Source organism: Vipera berus (assembly GCF_964194415.1).
Source record: "Vipera berus genome assembly, chromosome: 2".
Classification (NCBI taxonomy): Eukaryota; Metazoa; Chordata; class Lepidosauria; order Squamata; family Viperidae; genus Vipera; species Vipera berus.
In genome coordinates, this window is record NC_138203.1 from 165,852,598 (window position 1) to 165,871,638 (window position 19,041).

Consider the following 19,041-nt stretch of genomic DNA (forward strand, 5'->3'; position numbering starts at 1 on the left):
GCATTCTGGGACGTGTAGTTGATTTTCGCCCGCCCACCCTCCCTTTAGTCTCGGTAGCTGCTGATCTGAAAAGAGGCGGGAGGCTTAAGTTAGGCGGAAGGTTTAAATTAGAAGTTTCGTTTTAGGAAAGAAAACAAAAACTGAGCTGGGTTCGGTGCCCGAAAGCATCGAGTCAGGCTCTCAGGATGGAGGAAATAGGGAAAGGAGGGGGAGCGATCAGAATATGAGAGTCTTGATTACAGTAAGTCGTTCAGGAACGCCATCCTTGCCAACGTGTCCTGCTTAGTGAACGCATTTCTCAGCTTCTCGTCGACGCTTGCTTAGCGGTTCCGCTTTCTTAGCCTTTTGCTCATCAGCCCTCGTTTTCGGAAAAGTTGTGGGAATGGACTGCGGGTGGTCGTTGCGTCGATCCTATTGAATCATAGTCCTAAACTTTAGTTCTTTGCTTGTGGGACTTACATCCAAGAAAATAGGTGGATTCACGTGAACAAGTGATGATTCAGAACCGAAATCTATTTCTGTAGAGGCATAATATTATATTGAACTCTGTAGGACCTACTAATAGATATAGAACTGTTTGCAACTCAACTCCGCTGAATTTAGTCCTGTAATTTAGCTTAAAAAAAGTGGCTAGGGGTTCTGATTTTTTCCCCTAAAGGCAATTCTGTTAGGACTTGAGTAAAGTAAACCTGCTTAGGATCTCAGTTTAAATCTAAAATAATTTAGAAGTGCCTTTTGAGTGGTTCCAAGCCAACAAGTTATGTTTAGTTGTTGATGTTTCCTTTTTCTCCCCCCCCAATCATTCTTACAGTTCAATTTTTAATTTTTTAATTTTTCCTCTTGTAAGTATTTAAAGAGAGATGAACATGTTTAGAGATTAACTGTAGAAAGTTCACTAAAAGATTAAAAATAAATTATTGCTGTGATGTTTTGAAATAAAATGTAGGAGGACTAGTGAGTTGTATGCATTAAGTATTTTCAAGCATTTTTAATTCACATTTTAAAAGATTACATTGTATTAATGTTATATCATGTGAAACAAAGTATTTCTAGAAAAGAGTCCACAGACTTCAAAACTGACATTACATGGTGATTTAAGGACCATTTCAGTTTGAGGTGAAATTGTCTCAGTGTTTGGGCTTTGAGAGTAGATTCAGTTTCTGAGTGACAAACACATATGTCACTCAAATTTTGAACAAATTTAAAATATATGATTATTACTGCCTGGAATACAGAAACATAAAGTGCCTAGTTGTAATTATACATAGTATGCTACATTACCTTCTCATAGACCACAACACTATAATGGCAACTGGATTCTAAAACAAATGTCTGGAGAGAGAGGTATCAACTTGGCGCCTTTGTGCAAAACTTTGGCTCCATCCCTACATTTTAAATTAAATTAAAACATTAACTTGTTGACACACAGAATAGACAAACTTGCCAGATGTCGTACATTTTGCAGAATGTGCTATCCAGATTTTAACAGTAAAACCCACACACTGAGTTTCAAGGAATCCTGTACAAAACATACACACACATACAGGGCTGCACACATGTTTATGGTAATGAGTGGTCTCTTAATTCCACCAGAAGATACAACTTCATAGAATGCAATTGGTATATTTTATCTCAAAACACAGTTGTGCCATAAAACAAGCACTAAATGTATTATTTGTTTAGTTGAATCATTTATTTTTCTGCCAAAACAGTATCTTAGCATATGTTTTAACTGATATCTTTGCTCTTGATCTTTTTATTTAAGTATGCTCCCTAAAGTATGAATCACACAGTAAATCTACTGTTTCTGGTAGAGTGAAAGAAATAATTAAAATGCCTCTGAACTACAGTTCCCAGCATGCCCTATTTCCCAGGTAGTAAGATTTAGAAAAGACATTTAACTACAATTCCCAACATGCTCCAGTCTCCTTAGTTACAAAAGTAGGCATTGGCTGTTAGTTCTAGCAACCCACAGCAAGCTTTTGAAACAGGTTTGATTGTTTGTCTAAAGGCTTCTAGGAACAGAGGTACTGGCTGGCTTCAGCATTTGGAGATAGAGGTTCAAATCAGATCACTAAGCAATATGTGCTCTGGCAATAACCTACGGTTGTTGTTGTCCACCAGGCTACCAGCTGCTGCCTTTTGATCTTGCCATCGGTCTTAACCCCTTATCTACATGGGGGAAATGAGTGATGCTGATGCCTGCCACAGAGATGGATGCTTTCCGACAGTGTTATACTAGGCTGTGCAAAGAGAGTGGTGCTGAGCCTCAGGAGAGTATCCTGCCACACTTGGAGGAAGCCACGGGAAGAAACCGCTTGGATTTAGCCACACAAAGCCTTTCTGTAGATAGTTGCGGAGTCCTTGGCAAGCTCTTGCAGGATGACCTCCAGTTCACTGAGATCATATTGAACGATTGCATGCTGAGTGAAGAAGGTGGGACTTCGTCTGTCCATAAGGCAATTCTTGATTTCTCTCCTGTCCTGAAAATTTATTGGAGTTCATGGCACCTTCACTTCCATTGTGTTGCTTGCTGTTAACTTCACTTTGTAATCAGACACTGTCTGTGCTAACAGTTTGCCTAGATGGGTCATCTCTAAAGTGGAAATTAGTCATTAACTTAGCACAAGGACATGTGGTAATATATACCTTCCCAAGAATAGGAGGAGAGGGAAATGTCAGAGTCTTCAAGAGTATGTTCTCATGATCAGCCAAACTAAATGAGGACCCAGATTGTTGGGGGCAATAAGCTGACTTTGTAATAATGCCGCTTGGGGTGTGTGTGTGAAAGCCCTAATAAGCAGGCATATACATAGGATGAAGGCTACTGCTAAGCTTGTAAGCCGCCCTGAGTCTTCGGAGAAGGGCGGGATATAAATGGAATTAAAATAAATAAAATAAATAAAATAAATCTATATATTGTTTAATAATATGTCACTGGATTCACATGTCACATCAGGCATGAATTCACCCACTGTGGTTTACTCAATAAATCATAGTTAAACAAAACAAGATTCAGTACAATGTGTGAATATGGGGTTTTTTTAAATTGGGAAAGTTGCTAACATTTTCAGATATGAGTCTTTTTCCTTGTAGGGGCCAAGCTGCTATTACACGGACTTTGTTCCAATACAGTTGTGAAGTTCTTAAATCTGAAGGTGAGTGTGCTGCACCTTAGTCTTAGGGTAGCAAAATGTCTAGGATGCTTTTGCTTTGGGGAATAATAACAGGGTGGGCTTAAAATAGTGGAAAAGCTTTCTGAGGCAAAACATATAACTGGAGTCTATAGTGTGTGTGCAACCTTAAGAAACTTGTTGGTTTTAGAATAGCAGTTGAAGATAAGTATCTAATCTTTGAATAATTAAATAACAATGTAAAATGCACAAATAGAATAAGAGGTAAAAGAAAGAACTTCTGGTGAATTGTTTTTCAGCTCTTCTGTTTTTAAGCATATTTATATTTCCCAATCCTTACTACATAATTTGACATTGGAGAATATTATTGAATTTGTTATTAATTGACTATCACACACATAAGTGTATGGATGTACATATGCATGCATATTTGTGACTCAAATTTTCATCAATTTTCACCATAGTTTCTTTCCAAATCAATACTGGGAAGTTATTGATAAAATTTCCATTCTCCCTTTCTATTTATACACAAAATGATGTACAATGGTAGAGTCGTAAAGATAACGTGCGACCCACTAAATGTAAAATATGGAAATGGACATAAATGTATGAATTCTGTGGTGAGAAGTGCAAACTCTGCAAAGTGAGCATGAATTAACAAGTTGTGTGAAGAGGAGAAAGTCGTGTTGAATTTTCAGAGTCTTGGTTCTGTTTAATGTCTGGATGAATCCATGTTTTGAGAAATGAAGAGACTAACTAGGTTTGGTTTCTTTTAGGGAAACAACCTGCGAGCTGCTGGGGCTGAGGTTCTGGGAAAGCTCCTCAGGCAAAACAAGACTATCCAGAGGTGAGCAATCACAGGGATATGGAGGGTCTCTCAAGCAGTGGACAAACAATTGGTTCAGATTGTCCAAGGAGGATTATTATATTTGTATTATGTCTTCTTCTCGGGAGAGGATTCGGGGTTCCCTTTTCAACTATAACCTATGTCTTCTATGCATCAGCCTCTATTATCGTAATTGTCTCCTTCCCAAGGTTCACTTTGGAGTGGAACAATCTAGGTGTATGGGAAGAAAGCTTCACTGTCTTCTGCGAGGGGCTTGGTGCAAACCACCATCTCCAGATGTTGGACCTGCGCAATAATCAAATCAACCATCAGGGAGCAGGAGAACTGGCCATGGCACTGAAAGCCAATTCTAGTCTACAAGAACTCGGTAAGGCCAGCCTTCTTAAAAACAGAGGGTGACTCCCATGCCATCCCTTTTGACCAGCTAGACCAGGGGTGTCAAACTGCTGGCCCACAGGCCGGATGCATCAGGGTGAAACCATGCCCACCACATTGCCGGCAATGGAAAAAAAAGTCGTGATATGTTGTGACATGTCACGTGATGTGGCAAGTTTGACACCCTTGACTTAGACCATTGTACTGGGAAGTAAAGATTGCTAATTGTTTTTTTTTATGCTTGGTTTATTAAGAATTTTGATTATAAGAGTTAAAACTGATGCAAATTAAACTTAAAGAAAGACAAACATTGTAAAAAGTATGGGATATTTCTTCATCCCATAGCCCATCTCTTATTCTATAAACAAATCCGTAAAACGTATTTGTAGTCCTGGTGTCAGTAGAAAGTCCATAAAAGGTTGCCAAAAGTAATAACAAAGCTTGTTGTAACCTTGATCAAATAAACCAGCTTTTTATTCCTTCCTTTTACTTTTAACAGTTCAGTTCATTCAGATATTGTCATATGATTTGATTTCTCTTCATTTCTTCTTTGCCTCATTCTTCAAGATTTTAACAAGCCACTTTTGTTAATCGAGTAGGAAAAAAACAGTTTTTCTTGGTTTATAATTTATATTTCCCTTTTAAATTCATCCAATTTATTTTATAGATCCAGTGCAACATCCTTTCCTTAGCCTTTTCTCTTGGCCCGTCATTTGTAAATCCAATTTCCTCTCTTCTTGTCAGATAAAATTTGTTCTACATCTATCATTTATTCAATAACACCTTTTGGACATAGTCTACCAATAGAAGCAGACATCATTACTGACATTGCTGATATTGTGGCTACTGTTTTCTGATTTCATTCTTCAAAAATCTCACTCAGGGTTTTAAAGTTTGAGGTTTTTTTAAAAAAAAAAACCTTTAAAAGTTTCCACCATAATTGCAAGCACGATGGTTAATCCCATTGTCTTATAACTGGACAAAACTGCTGTCCTGAATCTTCTTACAAGGAGCAGCTCTAGAACACGTCTGGACAATCTCCTATCCTATCCTTATCTAGAAAGATAACAAGAAACCACTCTGCTCACTGGTTCCTTGGTTTTTGCCACAGATATCTGCTCTACTTTCACAGAGCCATCTTCAGTTCACCATACCTCCACTGGAAGTCTGGAAATAATTCCTGCTAATTTGAAAATTGCATGAATTATGTGTAAGCTAGGCGTAGCTTTTTGCAGAATTAGGGCTGATGTTTAGACAATTAATGAAGTATCTCAGCTGGCAAAGATATTGTAGTGCAGTACCTCTGTTCAAAAGTAGATACTTTTGTACATAGTCTTCCAAATAAGGGGGGGGAAACAGAAATGTCCAACTGTGGGCACAGCTTGAGAGCCCTGTTCTGTACAATTTGGTACAGAACTATCAAAAGTTAACCCACGCTGGTGGACTTGCTTCTGCCTTCCTAAGCAATGTAATAAATTCCTCAGCACCCTTTGAGAAATACTGTTTAGCATTCATTCTGGTAAAAGTCAGCTGGTTTCAACCACTGGTGTGCCAATTTGGGAATGCAAGACCTTGTATGAATGTTTGTTTCTTGCTTAGATCTGCGATGGAATAATATTGGACTCTTGGGGGGCCGGGCACTTCTGAACTGTCTTCATAGCAACCGGACAGTACGGCAGCTTGAATTAGCTGGGAACAATGTACCAAGTGATATCCTGAAGGCTGTGGGTAAGCAATCGTGCCAGCTTTCTACTTGATAAAAAAATAATTAGATTCAACTCCACCTACAGATTGTTCTACTGTGTGACTCCTGCCTTTATGGCTGTAGGGCTAAGGAATCACCGTACAGCGTGAAAACCTAGACTTTTTCAGAATTTTCAGAGACATTTCTAACTCTGGATTTAGAGAGCTACTCTGGAAGTGGGCAGGGAGTGGACAACAGCAGTCTAAAGACACTGCTGTTACGTCCAGCTTGTGGGCTTTAAAAAATATTGTAATGAATAAATTATATATTCTAAGAATGAGTAGGTATTAGATGAGTGTATACAGAGATATAATCTTCGGGGATTTTGGGGGGGGGTACATTATAAAGGAAATTGATTGTTTTGACTGAGTGGGTGGGTTCCAAAGTGATAACTCATTAATCAATGTTAAGGAAAAAAAATGCTGCTCTAGGTAGAACCTTTGTCAGATCCAGGTGGTGATTTTTTCCCCCCTGCAGGATCATAAGTAACAACATCTGAATACACCTACAAGCCTGTTGAATGAGAGAACCGTTAACTTTGTTTCATGTTTCTTTATGGTTCAGATCAAGCGATGGAACATAACCAAGAGCGTCAGAATATTCTCTCCAAAAGTCGTAACATGACAAAAATTCTCAGCAAAGAGGTGATGTGCTTGAAAGAAGAGAAAGCTAAACAGGTTAGTTGATCAAAAGCAATTAACAGTTGTGGCAGGTGATGGAGCTTGAATGTATACCTTGCTCCACTATGAAAACTAAGTTACTTTAGTGTAGGCATGTCAAACTGCCGGCCCACTGGCCAGATGCGTCACGCTGAAACTGCGCCCACTCCATTGCCGGCAATGGGGGAAAAGTCCCGATACATCACGCGATGTCACATGACGTGGCAAGTTTGACATGCCTGCTTTAGTGGCTGAAATCACCCAAAGCCTTGGATTTGTTTTGCCATGGTTTACTGAACAAGGAACAGTTGACTGGGATCACAATCATCAACCCAAATCAAACAACATTATAATTTAGTGCAGTGTGTGAGCTCAAACATTATCTCTCAATTTAGCCTTCTTTATATTGTGAGATTAAAAGGGGATAAAACTATTTAGAGCGCCCTGATCTTCCTAGAAGGAAAAAAAAAGAGTAGTTTCTTTCCCTCTGGGACCTAACTTTGGAAACTTTCAGCCTAAATTTATTTTTCACTCAATAAGGTGACTAGCTACTTATAAGCAGAGTAGGTGTGGCTACCAAATGTTTGTACTTTGAAAGGATGCTGTTAATGTTAAATCTGTTTTACAGTTCCTGGATCTAATGGACACCATTGACAAGCAGAGAGACGAAATAAACCAGAGCAACAGGTAAGCCAACATGTATAGCTGAGTTCCATTGTGAGATGGCAGTTTTAAAAATTTAGCAAATAAAACAAACAAACAAATAAAACCTGAATAAGAGCTGCCAGATGGGTTGCCTGGGGTCCTTCCTTCTTGTTGTATCACTCAACACCCTTGCATACCTAGCAGCTGTTAAGTCAGACTATTTTTAAAGCAAGAGTTCACTGGAACACCAGTCCAGTGGTGACTGACACCTAGGCAGGGAAACAGGAGTTTTGCTGCACTGCACAACCCCTCTCCTACACAACACTGAGACTCCCTGAAAAAATTTGAAAAATCGCTAAACCTGATTTAAAAATAGTGAGTGACAGGCAGGGTCAAGGTGCAATGGGAGAGAGAGAGCCCTGCTGCATATCCCTGCATCCTCCCTTCTCCACATTACACATATTTTGGGCCAGGGGTATCCAACCTTGGCAGCTTTAAGACTTGTGAACTTCAATTACAGCCATGCTGGCTGGGGAATTCTGGGAGTTGAAGTTCACAAAGTTGACAAGGTTATCTTGGCATCCATTTCTTAGGCTAAATCGGAATGAATTTTGACAAATGATTAAACCTACCAGTAGACATCTCCCTAACCTTGTCTTCTCCAGCCCCTCTTAGATTCAAAAGAATCATTGGCAAATGTTTTTCTCTCAGCTGGTGACATTTGATTAGGGAAGGAAGCAAGCCCATATATAGTAAATAAGGATGCCATTATTTGGCAGCTACCTGATGGAGACCAATCATCTATACACCGGGATGGTATTCTGCCAGCTCAGGATGGGGAGAGAGCACTCTAAATAAACCCAAAGGAGCAGTTTTAACCATTACCTGGCTCTTATGTTGCCACAAGGGCTCCTCTCTTGTCAGTTTTCAGCAAAGATTCTACACAGTGTATGTTCCCTTATACATGGATATCCCCTCTGCTCTCCTTGCAGGGTATCGGCAGCACGAGTCGGGCGTCTGCAAGAGGCCCTGAATGAGCGCTATTCGATGATGAATTCCCTAAAAGCAAAGTACGGAGAACAGCTTGGCAATGTTGGAGAAACTAGACTAATGTTGTTGATGACAGTCCCAACTCAGATTTGATTTCCAATCGGAATGGTCCAGCTGGCATTCCACTTCATGATTCAAATGAATGGAAAATTGTGGAACCAGAGGAGGGAACAGGAATAAGTCAGAGAGGACAAAATTCAGTAATTGTTGAAATAGAACTATTCACCTTCCTAAACACAAATATAAAATAATATACAAATGAGGAGGAGCAGGGAGAAATGGGGAATGTACCTATCATTGTAAAAATGTGTGACAGAATTTAAGAAGATGATTTAAAAAAAAAAGCCAGGCTCCTGTTGTTCTGCATACTGGAGACAGTTTTTCAAATAACAAATTTGACTTGTAGTATATTTGTTGGAAAATGTGGCTGGCGACACAAGAATTCATTCAATGCTGTGTGGAGCAGATATTAATCAATGTATGTACCTACAGGTAGTCCTTATACAATTATTCATTTAGCAACCATTCAGATTTACATGGTACTGAATGAAGAGACTTGTGACCTGTGTCCATAGTTACAGCCATTGCAGTGCCCCGTCATCCGATTACAATTCGGGTGCTTTGGCAACTATTGCACACTTACAAACGTCCCACAGTCATCTATTTGCTGTCTTCCCTGCCAGCTTCCCCAGTAAGTCAGTGTGGAAGCTGGTAGGGAAGATCTCAAGCCATTGCTGCCTGACAAGACGACTCCCTCTGGTTTCTGTGGGCTGGCTGCAAACACCTTGTGCTGAAAACACTTGGCCAAAACCTTGCTTAGGTTTGGGGACAGATGCAGCATGGAGAGTCCTTTTGTGTCTGGGGGCTTCCTGCAAATGCCCCATGGTGCCAATGGTCTGTGCCCAAATCCTGCTTAGATTTGGGATGGACTTTTTTTCCAGCCAGCCTCTTGTGAGAGCCGTCCTTGGAGTTTTAGCCCCATGTGAGACTGAGTCCCTTTTGCAGGCAGCTCTTTTCCTCCGTCCACTAAAGAAACCAGGAGATCACTTAACAACTGCAATCGGGAGTCCCAGGATTGCAGTCATTGAGAGAAGTGGTCACATGACATCTTATTTAATGACCGTCTCAATTAATGACCAGAGATTTTGGTCTCTGGTACATGTATTAAGAAAGGCCGTCAAGGAGTGCAAATTCTGGATCTGCTTTGGTCAACCTGACACTCCAAATCCAGAGGTTGAGGTTTATGGGTAGATTTGGCACTAGTTACAAACTTAAGAACTGCTTAGCTCCTTTACCATCTTGTTACTCTGAAACAACGTCTTGTTTTGCAGTGCAGGTGCTCTTATTGCTGGGCAGCTAGCTCAGAAAACCTCAAGGTAGCCTTGAAAGTAGCTTTTACTTGAAACTTGCTGCTTTGCAGACTCCAGATGACAGAGGCAGCTTTGGCACTGTCAGAGCAGAAGGTGTGCAGCCTGGGAGAAATTTTGAGTGCAGCAAAAGAGGAGCAAGAAAGACTGGTGGAGAAGCACGCCAAGGAGTTTCAACAACACAAGAAGGTAGATATCTGGGAAGATCTGAGGAGTCAGGGAGTGCATATAATCAAGCAAGATATCTGGCACCATCTGAAACAGATGTCTTTGCTTGAAACAAGCCCAATGTTAGTGGGGAAAGGGTGCGAAGCTGCTCCGAGGTTTGGATCAAACCAGGAAGGACACTGGAAAAAGGAAGAAGGGCTGACTGATGCATCTCTGCTTTTGCAGAATTCTTCTGATCGTGAGGCAAAGCTTCTACAGGAACTTTTCACAGCCAATGAGAAAAATATCCAGCTCAAAAATGAGGTAAAAAATGTTTGAATGGCATCACGGCAGAGTTTCTTAACCTTGACAAACTTGTAGATGTGTGGACTTCATCTCCAGAATTCTCCAGCCACCATGGACATTGAAGTCAACCCATCTTCAAATTTCCAAGGTTGAGACACACTGCGTTAAGAGTTATTCAACTAAGATTCTCTCAACTTAGCTTTTGGCTCCTGGATGCAGCCTTGGGCAATAGCAGCTTTGGGCAATTGCTTCAGTGAGTTACAGGTTCTTGTTGTGTTGTGACAAGCCATAAATGTATAAATGCAGTCAATCCAACACAATGCACCTATTCCATAGACATTAATCAGTTGCTAGGTGGGCCACCAGGAAGCCCTTCAGACAGAAGGCTGCCAAGGATTTCTTGTTGCTTGTGAACTACAGGTTGCCTGTTTGTGCTTGACACTCTTTCCCAGCAACCTATTGTAGAGAGATGGGAGCTTGTCTGTCTCTCTGCTACGAGTGGATTTCCTTCTAGGTGGATGAGCTGGAAAGAAGATGCAAAAACCAGCAAGAGCAACTGTTCCAGGTGAAGGAGGAGCTGACCCACACAACAGCAGAAATGAAACTCAGAGCTGTACAGGCTGAAGGTGAGTGTAACTCACACGTCGTCTGCAGCTACTGAGTGAAAGGAGAGCTTTGTTGGAGTCCTTCAGAAAGGGAAGAAAGACGAAAGGAGTTGGGGACCTCACTATATTTGTGTTTCTACAGAGCGTTTGGAAAATGAAAAGAAGCGATTCAAGCAGGTCCTGAATGATGCAGAATCCCTTCGTCTGAAGGAGGTGAGGAGGCTGTGGGAATTTTAGCATTCCTCCAGGGACAGGGAGTGTGTCTGAAGTAGTTGTGCTTTCTGGCCTGAAAATAAATTCTACCCATTCTACCCTTGTTTATAAGATACGATGGAAGCATGGCTTGCCTACAAGAGTCTTGAGCTCTTCCATCCTGGCCATATGAATAAAGGAAGACCCTTGGGACTGTTGTAAGACTTGGTCAGAATGCTAGGAAATTGTTTCTTTTCCAGGGTTTCTCCATTACAGAGCCCCCAATCCCCCAGCTCCACAGAAGTAACTGCACACTTTCACTATTGCCTCACATCTACAATCCAAGAGTCTTGAGACCAGGGAAGGCAATTATGTTTCCCTTTGATGGATTTCTTTTTTAGTTCAGGGTTTTGGGAATCAAGACTATCCTGAATAACTCTTTGTCTTCCTTCCTTTAGAGTAGGATCACCCTTACCCTTCAAAATCCAGGCCTCTTTTTTCTTCATTACATATCTGAGGAGGATGGGCAGTTAAGAACTATGATATAGATAGACAGACAGACAGAATAAGTCAGTCCCTTTCTCTGGGTTCATATTACAGTTTTATGTTTGGATTTTTTGCTAAGGAATTGGAAAATGTGCCCCAAGCTTTCTTGAATAAAGAAATTTTGTTTGCTCCAATATTCCTCGTGTGTCCCCCATTTACCCAAGAGAAAGGCTGGTGTCAATCGTTATTTATGTGCTGCTAAAGATCCTCTGAACAATGGTGCTTGACCTGCAGGTGGGACACATAACTCAACATAGGGAGACATGTGAACGTGCTCTGCAGGAGCGCATCCAAAGGCTGGAGGCCATCCGCATTGGGCTTGAGGAGGTGAGTGGAATGGCTTCCCAATTTTGTGGACTTTTTCCCGAAAACCAGCTGAATCTTGTCCTCAGTTGCTTTGGATTTTCTCTAAGAATATGTATCCAGATTCAGACCACAGCAGGTTTCTTGGTTTGCTTTTACAATCAGAAATTGCAGTGCGTTGTTCTTCTGCCTTGTCACTAGGAACTGGGCCAAGTGAAAGCTGCTGCCCTCATTGAACGAGGCAAAATTGAGGAAGAAGTCATCAGAGCCAAAACCCAAACCAGGCTGGAAGAGGTAAGGTTGACAGGGCAGCTCAAAAGCAGCATTGCTACATAATTTTATCTGTCCATTCCCTATTCGTGCCAATGCTACATCAGAAAGTAAAATGAAGTATAGACAGAGACTGGTATTTTCTTATAACTGGCATGCTAAGGTTTTCTAGAGTTGGAACATTGGATGAATGTCCATTTGGGGAGAATTTAACATTACGTTTTCAGGCGCACCAAGCAAAATAATTTCACTCTTACTTGGCCCAGAACTGATGGCTTTGTTTATTCTATCTCACATCAGGGTTATTATTAGGTAAAATAGAATTAAGAGTAGGAACTGTGTTTTAAGTCTTCCTTATAAAAGTTGGAGGTGGCAAGGAAGCATCCATTCTTTTCTAATATCCTCAGTGTTTTTCAACCTTAGCAACTTTAAAATGTGTAGACTTCAATTCCCAGGATTCCCTAGCCAGCATTCACCAGTTGAACTCCATTGTTCTAAAAGATGACAAGATTGAGGAAAAACTAGTCTAGACCAACCTGGGAATTTTGATTACATCTCAGTATAATTGGAGGTACCCAAGTTGAGGGATAGTTGATGATGCTTTCTAATTTAGAGAGGCTTTAAAAAAAGATCAACATGTTCAGGTAACAGATTAAAACTCATAATGGAAATAAAATAAAACCTTATTAATAAGATGTGTCCAATTCTTACATATCATTAATAGGTTGAAAAAAGATTATTCCTTTCTCTCTCTCTCTCTCTTTTTTGTGGGCAATGCAATAGCAACAGCGCCAGGAGCAGGCGGAGGAGAAGCTGAGGCTGATGATGCAATCCCGTGACGAGGCACAGAAATACTGCTTGCAGCAGAAGCAAGCAGTGGCAGAGGCACACGCTAAGGAAGGCCAGTTGAGTCTGCAGGTGGAAGGACTCAAGAGGCGACTGGAAGAGCTTCAGCAGGTGAGCGAGTTGAAAAAGTCCCACAGGAAGAAGCCTGATATCAGCATTCAACAGTAGTGTAAGGACCTGCCTCAATCCCTCTTCCCAAGAAAGCATAACTCCTGGAACAGCTTCATTCCAAAAGGAACTTTTATTAGGAGAAGTTGACAGCAGGCATAGAAGGCAGGATCTGAGGGTTTCCCGCGTGAATCAATAGGTTAAAAGAGCAACTGGCAAAATCCACCCCAATAGTCCATCTGGCCAGTTCAAATGGCCCAATCCCCAGGTATAAATCTGCTGTGGGAACGGGGTTGGTAAGGCGCCGTTCCCAAGGCTGTTAGGCGGTTAAGTCTCTGTGCCTCTTCTTCCGCAGCTAGAGATAAGGCAGATGGCCGGAGGCACATTCCATTCTTACCCCAGACCGACATCAAGGGAAATATATAAAAGAGCAGGCAGATAGAGGAAAGCAGAGAGGATACATTGTAGTGCCCATAGCTCCCCCCTCCCCCCAGGATTATGGCAGAACCCACAAGAATAAAGAAATTACCCCCCTCCCAACAACCAGGTTCTGATAAGTAGGCTACTGTTCCTTGCGTACATACCTGGGAATAGGGATAGTCCTTGACTTACAAACGGTTACCTAGCCATTGTTTGAACTTCCAATGGTCAGGTCTCTCCTCCCCTCCCCCACCCACCGTATAGTCATCGGACTGCACTTTGAGCACATGGCAACCAGACCGCATCTACACCTGTTTGCAGCATCCTGGTGTCATGTGATAGTTTTCCTCTGGTTTTTGGCAAAACTGTGCCCATAGCGAGTGATTGGTTTATTTAAAGGCTGTAGTGAGTCACTTAACAGCTGCTGCAAAAATGATCATAAGGTCAGTTATGTGACCAATCCATTTTACGACCATCATGAATTATGACCATAATGGGCAGACTCCATTATAGCTGTAGCTCAAGGACTATCTGCAGGCTCTTCTGAATAGACACAGGGCATGGTTTAAAAAACAGTCAAAGTTCAGATGCTCCTAGTTTATGGATTCCACACTGCAAAGCTAGGTATGGTAGACTGTTCTATAAAACATGTAGGACAAGTAAATTGTCTGGTTAACAAAGATCATCTTTCGAGTAGTTTTTTTTCTGTCTCCAGGAAAGTTCTCCCGTATAATACCTGGTTGTTGCAGGTTGTAAACAATGGTTTATGACTTAAGTGTATTGTGAAGTCAATCACTTGTGACTGACAGCACAAACCAGAGTAGAGACTTAGTATAATATATGACCCCCTAACATTTGTAGGTTTTATTCTGTTCCTAGAAGCACCTTATCTGAACCAAGAGCTTCTCGTGGTAATGCTGGCTGGGGGTGCATGCAGTTCCTGTTCCCCTTGGCAAAACCTTAAAGAAGATCACCTTTCCTGTTTCATACTCAAATACTCGCAATATCTCTAGTGGTTTCAGCATAACTTCATCATAAAAAATTAAAGAATTCCCTTAAATTGAGCCTGACTCCTGGTAGGGCACTTGACCCATCCGTGTAGTTTTCCTGGCAATGGCTGAGAGTGGCATCCTATCGCTGCCTTCTCAAATGAGGGGTGGGTAGCGGTATTCCTCGTCTACTCTACAAATTGGGGATTTACTGACAGTGTCCCATCCAAGTAACAAGCAGGATCTGAACCTCCTTTGTTTTCCACAACTACCCAAAGTCGCTTAGGTGCTCTATCCTGTTAGGCAGCCTCCCATCGTACCCAATTTTATTTGGGAACGTACGTATCCCAAGAGTGGTAAAGGGAGTGTGAGACACAGGGCAAGGGCAGGGCTGTTGGGCCGATGGTGAAGGTGTGCACCCATGTGGCCATTATGGTGACTTTGTCTGTAGTACCAACATTTTGAAGCACAAGCCGCTGATTACTTTGCCCCACTGTGCTATGGATGGCAGGAGCTGGGCAGTAAGGAACAAGAGAAAGTTTCCGAGGTCAATAAAGTGCGTGTGGAGCTGCAGGAGCAGATTGGTCACCTGGAAGCTGAGAGAACAGCACAAGAAGGGCTGCGAGGGAAGATTGCGGCCCTTGAGCGCCAGCTGAAAGGTAACTAGAAAAGGCCTTCTTCCACCAAAGTACCTGCAGCAATTTATATGATGTGCCGTAATATTGCACCCGTAATCAATACCTTACCTAACTGACGTGTAAGTGAGGACCCAGATCTGGAACTAACATAAGGGAGGAAATAGGGACACAGGAGGCAGACTTGGTTTTCTCAGCAGTGTGGGCTTGTCTCCAGTGGGAGATTCCATCTACTTCTCACTGCCACCATGTCTGCTTCCTGGCATTTCTGTCAGACGTTAATATGTATCTCTTGGTGTTCCCTCGTGAGTAGAGAGTAACCAAGCAACTCGTTTCCCAAAAGGCAGAGTGAGACTTCCATTTTCCCACTCCATCATCCCAAACTGACTAGAGGAAGGAAGCTGAATGTGACAATAGTGAGCACTGCGGATATTAACTAGTTTGGGTAATGAAATATTTGCAGGAAAAAAACTAAGCTCAGAGAGCACCTCAGTAATAATAAGTAACAATAAACATCTTATTATCAGTTATAATAATAAGCAGAAGAGTGGCAGAACGTATCCATGAACACCAGCTGGCAGTCAAAGCGCATGACAAAACTTCTTTGATTTCACAACATACTTATTCATAACTTTAATTGGGAAGATGAGACAATCCTAGACCAGGCCAAATCCAAAAATGCCAGAGAATTTCTAGAACCCTGGCACTCTTGACAAATCAGCCATCAATAGACACATAGACATTAACAACCTCTCCAGATTATGCGAAAGAGACAATCAACCAGCCCCCAAAAGAAAAAGACTCCAGTACCTCTCCAGTAATCAGCACTCAGATCAGCATAGATTAACTCCAAGATCACCTTCAGACCAACAGTCAAGTAAGCAATTCCCCAATCAAGAAACTGCCACAGAGCCACTAGTAAACAGCCCAACCAAAGAATCCCTAAGACCACCTCCACCCACTCAGACAGGCAAGACACCAGAATATAAACTGACAGCAAACAGCACTCCTTATTGGCACTGATGATGTTAACTATAGTAGTTAGGTTAGGCCCTAACCGTTAGGGTAATGAAATGTCTGCAAGAAAACAAGCAAGCTCAGAGAGCACCAAGGACCCCTAATAAGCATCTGCCATACAACACCCAACACTTAATAATTGTTGATAAGAAAGACAAAATGTCCAGATCATGGACACTGAATTGCTGGAAATAGCAGAAGAGAAGAGAAAGAATAGAAAGAGAAAGGAACAAAATGTCAAAACCTTCAAATAGTGGCTGTGATAAAGAAAGCCCCTTGGGGGCAATCCCAAAACATCCAGAGCACCACTTGAACACTGTGGACATTGACAAAATCACCATCAGTCAATTGCAAAGGGTAGCTTTACTTGAAACAGTTTTCATCCTATTATGACAATACCATTAATATTATTAAGCAATATCTGCCTATCGCAGGTCCTTGAGAAGGATTTGATATAAGTGAACAAAAATGCCAAATCCAGTCTAAACATCCAGCTGACTGTGTGGACAGCCATCATAATTCCTACATGCCATCTTCACTTGCTGTACATGATTAAGGCTGCAATTCTAGATAAAAGTGATGGGGGCTGTTTGGCTTATCTGGTCCACAGATACCTCAAGTCTCACCTTTTCCATCTCCTTGCCTGTAACATCCCATCCTCTTTCTTTGCCGAAAGCCAATTCCATTCTCTGGCTGGAGACGGTTGCCCATTTGCTTACTTACTGGAGAATTAATTGATAATATACTAGTATAGACTTTCATGGCTGGTATCTGCTTGGCAACCTCAGGATTCAGTGGCCGTGGTCTAAACAACTGATTTCCTGACATTTTGCCAGCAACTGTGGCTGGCATCTTCAGTGGCATGGCGGTCAGGCCATAGGCAACTGAGCAAGGACTGACTGAGCTGTGGTCTTTATAGCCACATGTGCAGACCATCTTGACTCTAAAAGATATCACTCACTGTTGCTGGTGAACCACAGTCACTAAACCCTGAAGCCAGACACTGCTCAATAACGCTGAAGACCTTTTCTGTTGCCAAGCTAATGTTACCTTAGGAAGAAATCAGCCACAGTTAATGTATCCCGGTTCGATTACTCTTTCATTCTAAATTTAGACAATGACATCATCTAGATGTTTCAATCATCTAAAAAATTATGTAACATCTTGTAGTTCTCTTGAGGCCATGTAAAATGTATTCTGCCTTTAAAGGATTGCATTGTTGTTGTTGTTAGCTGCGAAGTCGTGTCCGACCCATCGCGACCCTATGGACAACGTTCCTCCAGGCCTTCCTGTCCTCTACCATCATCTGGAGTCCATTATCCTGAGTTTAAAAAAAAGGCTAAATGCATTCATGTTTCATTTTTCTTTTTCTAGTGTTGTCCAGTAACCACCGGGAGGCACTACTGGACAAAGAGGGTGAAATCTCCAGCCTGCTTGAGAAGTTACGGGTTCGGGAAGCAGAAATCTCCAGGATAAGGGAGGAGGAAGCTCAGCGGGCCAGTTTCCTTCAAAATGCCATCCTGACCTATGTGCAAGGTTCCCCCCTTGGCTCTCTCAGCCCCAAGAAGTGAGTAGGTTCTGCAGTTCATAAGGCTCATCCTCAAGGAAAGGGATCATAAGAGGATCATGGTGGCCAGCCCAGGCTTGCTTACGTTTCTTGAAGACCCAAGAATCTCCACGGCCAGTTACCTGGAGCTAAGTGTGAAGCGTCAATGAAGCACTTGGGGCTGCTTTAGAAACCCTCTTAGTTTCTCTGCCAAAATCTTGTGCAGCCACAGCAGCAAGAATGGTCTTCAAGATATAAATCATCTCTTCCTATTTGTAACCCACAGATAATGTATGTACACACAAGTTCTCCCTCACCGATTTTGGCCTCAAATTTAGATCCAAAATGCACATCATTTCTGTGATATGATTGTTGTTGGAAAAAATAATAATGCTTTGATGTGACCGACTCTTTTAAATGCATCAATCAACAGTAGTAAAAGGAATATTTAAGTCAGCCAATCATGAAGATTTTTCCTATGCTCATTTTCCTTTTCTACAAGATCTACAGCATTCCAGGTAATCTCAAAAGGACTACTTTGAGTCTAGAGTCGTTTGGGGCTGTGCTGATCTAGTAGAACACAGAATTTATTTTCCATGCCTGAGAATATCACTGTTAAGTCTAGTTTTCTAAGAAGTTCTTTTACAGTAACCCTTAGCCATTAGTACCTGATTCCTCTGGACTTAAAGGTGAAACAGTCCTAATAGGGGTGGGGTTTGATTTATCCACAAAGCCTTTTCAGTTTCAGTAAGAAGACACAGCTTCTCTCACTGATGACAACATTCGAAATGTGAGCCAGAGGCTAGAATAACTTCCAACTCAACCTGATTTAGCTGTAGTTGTCTTGAGAACAAGATGACACACATGGAACAAGGAAAGGTTTTTGGTTTTTATTTTTAGTTTTATAACTGGTATGAAAAATAAACATTTGTAATTTTGCCATTATTGTAGGAGCTAGCTTGCATTTATTTCCATATATATTATATTATACATATACATATACATATACATATACATAAAAGGGACGCGGTGGCTCAGTGGGTTAGGATGCTGAGCTTGTCGATCAGAAGGTCGGCAGTTTGGCGGGTCGAATCCCGAGTGCCGCGTAGCAGAGTGAGCGCCTGTTACTCGTCCCAGCTTCTGCCAACCTAGCAGTTCGAAAGCATGTAAAAATGCAAGTAGAAAAATAGGGACCACTACGGTGGGAAGATAACAGCGTTCCGTGCGCCTTTGGCGTCTAGTCATGCTGGCCACATGACCACGGAGACGTCCTCGGACAAGCGCTGGCTC

At 41.7% G+C, this 19,041-nt stretch overlaps 1 protein-coding gene across 1 annotated transcript; it reads left to right on the forward strand.

Moving 5' to 3' along the window:
- Positions 1 to 42: 42 nt before the first annotated feature.
- LRRC45 (leucine rich repeat containing 45) lies at positions 43 to 18,690 on the forward strand. The gene is made up of 18 exons (XM_081316456.1): positions 43 to 241; positions 2,125 to 2,436; positions 3,097 to 3,158; positions 3,911 to 3,981; positions 4,170 to 4,348; positions 5,956 to 6,084; positions 6,665 to 6,777; positions 7,388 to 7,446; positions 8,397 to 8,474; positions 9,875 to 10,010; positions 10,215 to 10,292; positions 10,789 to 10,900; positions 11,022 to 11,092; positions 11,852 to 11,944; positions 12,122 to 12,214; positions 12,974 to 13,147; positions 15,065 to 15,212; positions 17,580 to 18,690. The coding sequence occupies exons 2-18, from the start codon at positions 2,193 to 2,195 to the stop codon at positions 17,774 to 17,776; spliced, it is 2,037 nt and encodes a 678-aa protein (XP_081172582.1). The 5' UTR covers positions 43 to 241; positions 2,125 to 2,192; the 3' UTR covers positions 17,777 to 18,690.
- Positions 18,691 to 19,041: the final 351 nt, after the last annotated feature.